Genomic DNA, 9952 nt, shown 5'->3' on the forward strand with positions numbered 1-9952 from the left:
TTAGGCGTCAGTTCCCTCAATTTTCCCGCCCAGTACAAATACACTAGTCTCATTATCACCATCACTGGTCTAAAACACATTCACGGATAAAACCTCAGTGAATAAAATTGTTAGCTGAACGTATTCTGCCCCTCCACTAGGTTATTGTTTGCGCCTCATCTACTGTTAATGTTACAATGGCGTTAAAATTCCTGTCAAACGCGACTATGTGAAGATTTTATCAGAATAAGAACACGCTTGTTGCCCCCACCCTTATTCGACCATTGCCCGAGTCGACTCGGATCAGATCTGTTACTCTGTAGTCTTCGACTCTGAAATGTACGAAAAACGGTACCCGCGTGATGGAAGGTTGCTGAATCACGTGTGATGATATCTCGTTTGACGCCACTTATGACTTTACACAAAGATCACTTTCGGAAGTCTTTCGTCCCATCATTGAGTCGTTCAATAAATTCACATTTACCAGCCAGACTGCCTGCTCAGGGTATCCTGCGTGCGCCTCTTTTCTTGTCAACCCTATCAGAATGCGTGACAAACTCGAGTCCCACACTAATTCAAGTAAGGGTGCTTTAGCATCATCACTTTATACCGTGGTACATGTTGTTCCTTCCGGTGAATGGACTGATTTACTTTACTTGACAAGTGAGCCGCACCGGGCATAAAATTACACAAGAGAAGTGCATAACAGAAATAAACATACCTGGCTACGTCTTGCTGGTGTTCGGTTTGCTGAGAAATAAAGAAGCAAAGAAGTAAGTGGTTAAAAAATGAACGGAGAAAGTTTGTGCTCGAGTTTTTCTCGGAATAACTTCAGTCGACAATGAATTCAACCTGAAGGTACACATCTACCTACCAAAAGCCAGAAGGATATTAGCAGGCGATCGAGTCAAAGACCAAAACATGTTTCTTTGTGGCAAAACGGTGGAACAACAGTGAAAAACCATCAGCTGCGCGGACCTGTTGTCTAGCATTCAGACGTAGGTTGTTGGATTTTCCACCAGAAAGATACTGTCAAGCCATCCATATTCATTTAACCGGGGGAGGGGATATTGGAAAAATTAAGCGACTTCTTGTAAAACTTTTACACACTTGGGAGACATGTGAAGTGTAAGAATGAGGGCAGAGAGAGAAACCTCGGTGACAGACCGTCTGAGAAATTGGTAAAACATTTACGAACCAGACATTTGTTAGAGAACACGACCAGTAAGTTGAAAATTGTGAAAACATTCAAAAAACGCTTTAGAAAAACTGGGCTTGTAGGATTTTCAGAACACAGAAGGTGGTCGTTCTGGGGGAAGAAGTGAGTGCTCATGTGTGCAACGAAGGACCAAATCTCGGTAGGAAAGCTTGGGTAAATTAAAGAGATCGAGGCAGAGAGACAGAAGTAAGCTCTGATTAGCAGGTCTCCTGCGGCGAGCATTGAAATAAGCCGTGGCAAGCTACACACCAAGAAGGGGGTTAGTAAATTTGGATACTGGCGAGCTCAAAGTAGAAGACGAATATTATTGGAGATGCGGTTCAAGCGGAGTTTGATCCCTTGTTGTTAATCCACGGTTGGGAAGGATCCGTTTGGAAGTTAACGGTGAAAAGAGATGGATACATGAAAGAACATGGATAAGCTGGGCGTTGTTCCAGTCCATGTACACTGTTGGAAGATTCTTGCAAGGCCAGTCTTTGCTGGAACTCTAAAACCAAGGTCAAACGGATAGATTGGTGGACATTTTGGTTATTCTGAGTTCTGGTAACGTCTACCCCACTTGTCCTCTACATCGCAGAATATAAACTTTGGAAGGGGTTTGCAGGGCCTGGGAAAAGTGAACTGACGCAGATTTTTTGTCTCTCTATGGATAACACGCAGCGTCAGTGGCTGATGATGATGCCGAAATAGAGTTTTGACCCATTTGGCGTGCGTAATCTTCGCCCAGAGGACGCTCAAACAAGAAGAACCAGAGTCCAAGGTAAATCTCCTCCTATGCACACAGATGTGTACCTGTGTGTGCACACAGGTGTACTACATCTCGTCACATGTGCGCTCTTGACTGACCAACTTCCGTATGGCAGTGTGGGCAACGTTAACCAGTACAACAGTGATGGAATCGAAAACTATCGACTGCTCAGGAGACCATTGACGGAACAACAGTTGTGTGCACAAGATGTGACCCAAAAATTTGACGGGGAATAAAGGCAATAAAATTTGTATGGGATCATATATAAAGCGGACGTTTGCAGCGACTAGGATATATGAATTCGGTTTCGGAGTTGGGCGCTGTCACCCAACTAGATCACAAATATACGTGCTGAACCAGAACAACCTTGCTTAGGAGCTCGGCAACCCAAAACGAATCGAATCCTGAGCACCACTAAATCAATGTGCTCTTGGTCAACAAGCACGCAGCCGCAAAACTCTCATCGTTTGTCACTTTGTCAGGCAACCCTCTTCACTGGTGCCAGGTATGTGGCCTTAGGTAGAATGCTGAGTCGAGTGTGACCGAACCGAACAATTTGTTCAATCGATAAGTGTGCACAGAAGCCAGTCAAAGCTTAGTGAATAGCAACAAGGTGTATAGACTAAGCAACTAAGACAGACGCGACAAATGTGGATTAGGCTCCCATTTTTGGCATGTCTACATAGCTTTATCATAATTGTAAGCTTACAAAACCCTCAAGTACTGATTACCTTGACCTGAAATTTCGCAGTGTTTCTCACTAAGCAGAAAAGGCGTATTCGCTACCGCAACAGTCACGTGCACCCCACTGGGAGGGTTGAACCTGACTTCACGTGACCGGGCGAAATTAACGTTGCTTACGCCGTGTGGGTCAGATTTGTCGACCTCACTGGTTCTCCTTAGATTGAGTCCTTTTCTGAAGACCATCAATTCATCATGCAACGACCAGATGAGCATTCAGAAGGGCACACGTAACGTTATGAACTGTAGGCCAGGAAATTCCTGGAAGCTCGGGTAGGTGTTGTATCGATTGATTTCCCATCTCTGTTTAAAAGGTTGTTTGATATATGCTGGAGGACTTTCGATTACCGAAGAGCGAGATCTATTACTTTGCCTAGAAAGAGCTTCCACTAAAGAAGGTGAGCAGATGAACTTTCCACGCCAAATTTTAGCTGAAGTTACCTAAGTGTCTTTCTTGAAGCTGACAGGGTAAAATGCACGATAAAGCCTTCTCACCAGTTGCAGTGTGCATCTGAGAAATTCTCAGACCAACCTTTAGCCTAGCAAATTTACACTAGACAATGCGGTTAGCTGCTGTCAATCCGCAAGAAATCTGAATGACATTTTGAAGAAAAAAACAGCAAGCTCGCACATAGATACAGGAGGTGGAATACATCCACTTCAGAAGGGGTTTTGCGAATTTCAAATAAGAGTAAACATGAGGTGCAGAAAGCCAGACGATATCAGAAACTGTCGTAGAACTGTCTTGGGAATTTACGCTAAGGTCAGTAACTCCGAAACATCAAGGAAATAAACAGATTTCTCTTGTTCTACCAAACTGAGGAAAACGTGTGAAAGGTGTGTGAATTTGAAAAAGGCTAGAGACTGGTTGCTGTGGTGTTGTAAACGTGTTGGGGAAAAATCAGCACTACTGGCCGTAGGGTGAGGCAAACCTCATAGTGCTTCAAAATGGAGACAAAGTACTTTGAGTTTTAGAACAAGGTGATTCAAATTACTTCAATGAAGAGTTCGCGAAGTGTTCTTGATGGGTAGCTGCAGTGTACATTGTGGTCTACATTTTGAGCAAATGAAGCTAATTATTTCTCCCACATCTATTCCTTTTTCTAAACTCCTTTTTCGTAAAATGTCAAACTCAGATATCGAAAGAGTCCAATTGGGCATCATAAGATCAAATATAACAGTGCAAAAAGGCTCAGGTATTTGAAATCTTTTTTCCACTTAGGAAGGTCTCCATTGATGGGCCGGACGGATGAGACCGAACTTGATAGTGAAACTTGCTCCTGGTCTTAAGTGCGATGCCATGAAAATCACAAGATACGATTGGGTTAAACTTGTGCTTATAGAATAACCTGCATTTTTTAAGTGAACCATACACCTAAGGCACAAACGCTTACGGTGATTCCCAACGGACCTCTTAAAATAGGGGCACGCTGCATGCTGAAGTCTACCTGAGGGAGTCTTTGGGGAGCTGGGCTTCAAAGAAGACGACCAATCTCAAAGTCCAACAAACCCTATGGGGAAGTATCTTGCTTATAGGTGTATACTAGAGACGCTGTTTGGACACCAGTCTCTGTAACGCGTCCGCTTCCTTCGCGAGTCCCATAATTCCTGCTAAAGAGTCCACAGCGGCAAGAACGATGCAACATACGGCTGACCTTGTAAGTGACTCTAGTATGACCCGAACACTTTGCTTGTGTTCGCATATCTTGGCAAGAGTTCTCAGGTTTTGGTTTGGTCAACGCTCGCCTGAATAGTTAGCAGTTGTAAACAGTCCTTCTGAAGTCAGGTAAACATCCAGAAAGCTTCGACCAGGTAACTGAACTCTTTTGTTACCGACCTGAACTGCCATCGGACGCTTGAAGCTTACCATGGCAGACTGAAATTCAGGATATTTCAGCTGTCTGGACGTTAAGTCCGTGCAATTTACGTGATCATCCTAATCGCACTACACAGGTGTGAATCTATGCGCATAATGGTAGGGAGTAACAAATTGCAACTTCCGACCGTTTTCTAGCTGTCTGTTGACAAGACAGCTAAAGCAAGGATAGAATTCCTAGCATCGGATGTCTACCGAAAATCAGCGTATTAGGTGTGCCCTGAAAATTTCTGACTAGCCGATTTTGGAGGTGGGCGAAGAGACCGGTTCCCGGAGTTCATTTCTCTCATGGGTTGCATAGTGACCATCAACTGGAACGGAACATCAGCGAACCGATTCTTACGAACAATGGGAAGTCTACAACGATTAGTAGTTTCAGGTGAATTGCGGTCACCACAAGGATACGGACGCAGTTTTCACCAAGAACCACGGGGTGGGGGTGATGGTCTGACAGCGGGTGGGCGACAACAGAGGGTTTGATGACATGAGGTCACCAGTGGTCCTCTCCATTATTGAACATTACCACACTGACTGATGTTTTGTCACTGAGTATTGCACTAACGTTTCAGTTGATTATAAATACAGTTATGATGAGAGTGGTTGCGATGAGGGTCCGCAACAAAGGGAGTGCCGGACCTGAACTACAAGACCGAATTTTGGAAAGCAGACCTCAGTGAACCGTTGTGAGGCATCGGGAGCTCTGGAGCCGTCTCTATCTTGTGTTACCACACTAGCGTGACAGAAAAAAACTCGCGTTCAGATCAGCAAAAGGAAGCCAAGAACAACACACTTTGTCTCATTCCATTACTGATTGGGGACCAGCCAGAGCCCGCAAAAAGTGCAGTTCGAGCAACGAACAAGTGACGGCAAGAACTGACGAACATTTACAAACAGAATTTTTAGCTAGATAAGTCCAGTTCAGCTCAATTCACTCACTTGTGCTACTGAATAATTGAACTAGTCGAAATTGCAGGTAAAAACGGTTGCTTATTATGATGAAAAATTTCAATCTACAAACAAAAGTGCGATCGGTCCCAAGGGTATCGACGGTGAAGATGAGGAATGTGAAACAGTGGTAGTCAGTCGTCTTTAACTTCCCAGAAAAGTACAAACGAAATAGAGACAATACGTTGGTCATCCGTTTCAATCTAAGTAAGTTAATTTGGTTTGATTTCTCTGGCTGGATTGTTTAGCCATATTGGTGAAATACAGTCAGTAACACTCCAACTTTCCTAACTCGGTTACCTATCATCCGTTTTTGCTCCCTTTTGCCATTAATTTCTTGATGAACACCAGGTTTTTCAACCAACTGGTAAAGAAGGCAGATTGTGGGCTAAACTGGTTTACGCTAACATGAGCTACCAGTTAGACAGCTTTTAAAGGCCAAAAATGAAAGACACCAAGCCTGAATTACTCGGTGCAGTAGTGGAGCGTGCGCATGTTTGGACCCAAGCAAATCCCAAAAATATAACGGTCTCAACTAAAATGTTTAATCTTAAAATGGTTGCGTTTGGAACGCGATGTGAGCTTCAATCGTTTTCAAGTCCCCCTTGTTGGTGACCATCATCGTCATCACAAATATTCTCATTTTTATCATCAGTCACATCACTCTTGGCATCAACATCATCTTCGCCATCGTGATGAACATTGACACTGTGATAATCTTCAACACAGTCTTTGAAATCATGACCATCACCACCACCGTCGGACTTGTCACCAACACCGTCATCGTTACCATCATCAACGCCATCCTTGTCAGCATCGTCAAAGGAATGTCGCCATTGTTGGAGGGAGATCTCATTGCTGTGCAGTCACAAATTGCCTGCCAGCCCCACCATGAATAAAACTGGAGAGGAATGTTGCCCACAGCTTCGGTGTAGCTGAGCTGACTGAGGATAGCATTCTGTGTTGATAGCATCCATTTCCACGACATAATTTCCCAAATGCTTTGGGGTTAAACTGTGCTTTGTGTACGAACATACTACTCGTAAGGTTGCTGAAAACCCTTCGGGCCCCTTTTTCGCTCTCCATAGAGTTCACTACGTAGCCACAGTACTGGTGTTTTGTCAACGTTATATTCTACCACTACACTATATCTGGCAAGTCGGAGTATCTGAACATGTGTGTGAGTATCCATATGGTCACGTGTTTACTGGTTTGGGGACAACCTGACCCATATTCGTCCGTTTTGTGTGCGTGACCATAGCTACTAGGTTCATGTGACCGGAACACAATCGAACAAAATCCATGACTAGTGATCATAACTGGTGCTGGGTGCGGTGTTGTGGGTGTCTAACCTAAAGCATCACACCAATACTTTAATTGTTTCAACATCAGGATGCCCGACGCAAAAATGCCACAATGTCACAATGCTCTTGGTAGCACCACAAGACTGCCTAAATATCAAAGGAATCGACAAGTAGTAAGGATCTCGCTAGTTAGCCCTCAGTCAGCAGGGATTGACCACCTCAAGTTCTTGTCGACTTTTGCTTCGCAGTGACCGGAATTCATATCTATAGGACAAGGACCAATACAGTGCGTTTATTAGTTGTTAGCCATTTGGTTTACAAAGGATCCATCACTAACGGAAGAAAAGTAGCCAGTCGTTGGACTGAGGATATCTCCTCGAACGGTGGCTAATTGTTTGCGAGTCGACTGGCAGCAACTACCCCAAGGACTGATTGGCAAAAGCTATCACTCATACTTACAGTCGATTTGCGATTTATGTGGAAATTCTTTTTTGGGGACGGACGATCCAGTAGGTAGGGGACTATGAGGAATACAAATAATCTGTCATAGAACGATCTGTGGCAGCTTCAATTTTTCAAGCCGAATTCACGTCCTACCAGTGGCGGTTATCAAGCGTGCTATTTTCCTTTTCAGACTTACCCGAAAACAAGTCAGAGGATAAAACGCCTATAGCAGGGGTTATGCGATTAAAGCGAGGGGGGTGCAGATCCTGTCTGCAACGCAAAGTTGAACAGCTTTTGCATCCTATCGACTTCCACTGGATAACCAATAGATCAGCCACATTTTATGTTACCATCAAATTATTTTGGCATCAGTTGTGGGCAGTGCAGTGCTTCTGGAACTGACCCTACGGTGACTGCAGGGAAAGGTCTTTTTCAGATGTAGGGTGGATCAAGCAGACTGTTAACGGTCACGTGACATATAGACAGGGATGGCGGACGGTTTTATCTCTGATTCATCCGACATTTTGGTACTGGACAAGCAAAATCCATAATTCCCCTGCCCAATCGGTGAACCAAGTATTCCAGTGAGCACTATGTTTACTCTGTTAGTCCGCCAGTTTCTCACCCCTCATGCTTATTCCGGGTGGCATGGCAGCTGGGCACAAAAAGGGTATTACAGCTTAACAATTATTATTTAATAGCTGGGCACAAAAGGGTATTACAGCTTAACAATTATTATTTAATATAATCGGATTTTGAAGCATCCTGTGGTCGATTCCAGCCGTGATACTTTCAACGAAATATACAGAAGGCTCAGGATGCCCGTCAGCAAGCGGGCAGTGAACTGCTGAAAGAGGGAAACTGCTGCTCCCACATTAAGAAGGTGACCATACGAAAACAATATCTATGAATGTTGATGACTAGACATTTTTGTTGTCCCGATTCCTCGGCAGTCGAGATCAGCTTCAGCCAATGAAGTTTGTGAAGTGTTCCCATCATTATATTTTAATTTTAGTCATCAGGGGTTGGAAGCGGGTAAACCAAATCTCTCGAGATTCACGGTTATATAAGCACATAGTGGAAAACCACAAAGAGATTTGTATGTGAACATACGCATTTAACCGCGTGGAAACATAACGGATAAATAAACGGCAACAGAAGAAAGCGGATGGCGAAAAACTTACGACAGATTTGCTTGGGAACATGGCTGTTTGCAGATGTGTGGGAAGCTGAGGTGTTTCCGAGGCAATCTGTTGAGGGATAAAGTCAAACAGGCCTTATATGTGAGTGTGGTTCGGAAAACCAGTGCAAGCCAGAAGCGTTGCGCACCTCAGAATGACACACGTTTGCTAGTATCAGTGTGGAATGATTTGTTTGAAAGACAAGTCGCTAAGGTTTTTTTAAATATCAGTTTAATGAATTCCAACCACCAAGATAGTACAAATAGGGCTCAAAGTTAGCGAAAAAATCTGTGTCAGAGTGTGGGAAAAATAAGTTTTTGGGAATTCAATCTGAGACTTTCATCCTATCAGCTTTGACTGTGCATTTGGTCAAGGGTACAGGTGAGTGGACATTCGACTTCTTGGTTTAGTGTTGCTTATAAATACGATTGTTTTGTGGCCATCTTTTGTTTGGTCAGTGGCTTGGATAGGTTGATTCTTCGTATAAACGGAGAAGCTTGAACCCACGGCCTAGAGTCAGAGGACCCAGAATCCGGACGGTCATCCTTCCCTGGACCTTGACAAACCAGTGGGAGCACGTGACCTCAAAGATGCTTGGATAGGTTGATTCTTCGTATAAACGGAGAAGCTTGAACCCACGGCCTAGAGTCAGAGGACCCAGAATCCGGACGGTCATCCTTCCCTGGACCTTGACAAACCAGTGGGAGCACGTGACCTCAAAGATCCGACGGACTCTCACTCGTCCATCTTTACTTTTGATCATAATTTTGGTTTAACCCAGGGCTATGCCAGTTCACTTTTGTTCGTCACGACTGGCCGTCCTTTTCCACTTTAGGACGTCGCAAATAAATGGATTACCAGTGAACCGTACCAAGTAACTTGTGAAGATACAATGCTTAACGAAATTTAATCTAACCAGTGCAGTATCGCAAAGTCTCCTGTTCGGACTTGAATCAATTACGCCTTTCTCTGATGATTATGGAGCCTGAAGATAAGTACGCAGAAACATGGAACTGGGTCATTATTCTGACCACACAACCCAGACGTCTGAGCAAAAGTTTCCTAGGTGCATAGATGCGCCGAAAACAGTGCATGTGTGGCAGTATTTTTGTCCTTGAAAAGGTGTCTGTTAGAAGCCCCGAATAGAGGTCTGTCGCAGTAGTGAATACTTGTTCACCGGCATAAGGGGCGAGCTAAGGTTAGTTGTAGATAGTTGCGGTATTCGAGAAATGCGTATTCACACAGACCTCCTTGGAAAAGTCCTCTTTCTGTCCGGGGTAATGATTGTGGTCAAACATCAAAGCAGGGAAGTGCCGGGCTCGAGTTTCGCTCTTATGAGGGCTGATCAACTGTGCATATATATTCTTATCCTTGATGTATGTTCGACAATAGGCGTCGGAGATATGGGTCAAGCTTGTTAACACTACTCTGTCTGGGCACAAAGGACTGGGCGAACGTGTTCATGTACTGGATTACCCGACAACTCTACAAAAGTTGCACCCACCCGCAAGGAAT

General features: G+C 44.2%; 1 protein-coding gene across 1 annotated transcript in view; it reads right to left on the minus strand.

The window, feature by feature from the left end:
* Positions 1-709: 709 nt before the first annotated feature.
* T265_13610 (hypothetical protein) overlaps positions 710-9952 on the minus strand; it is a gene marked incomplete at both ends in the record, with an annotated part of 21438 nt that continues 12195 nt past the window's right edge. Inside the window, 2 exons of the mRNA XM_009169697.1 lie at positions 710-729; positions 8441-8506. Coding sequence (XP_009167961.1) covers positions 712-729; positions 8441-8506 — 84 coding nt within the window. The remainder of the gene's footprint in view (positions 730-8440; positions 8507-9952) is intronic.

Source organism: Opisthorchis viverrini (assembly GCF_000715545.1).
Source record: "Opisthorchis viverrini unplaced genomic scaffold opera_v5_85, whole genome shotgun sequence".
Lineage (NCBI taxonomy): Eukaryota > Metazoa > Platyhelminthes > Trematoda > Opisthorchiida > Opisthorchiidae > Opisthorchis > Opisthorchis viverrini.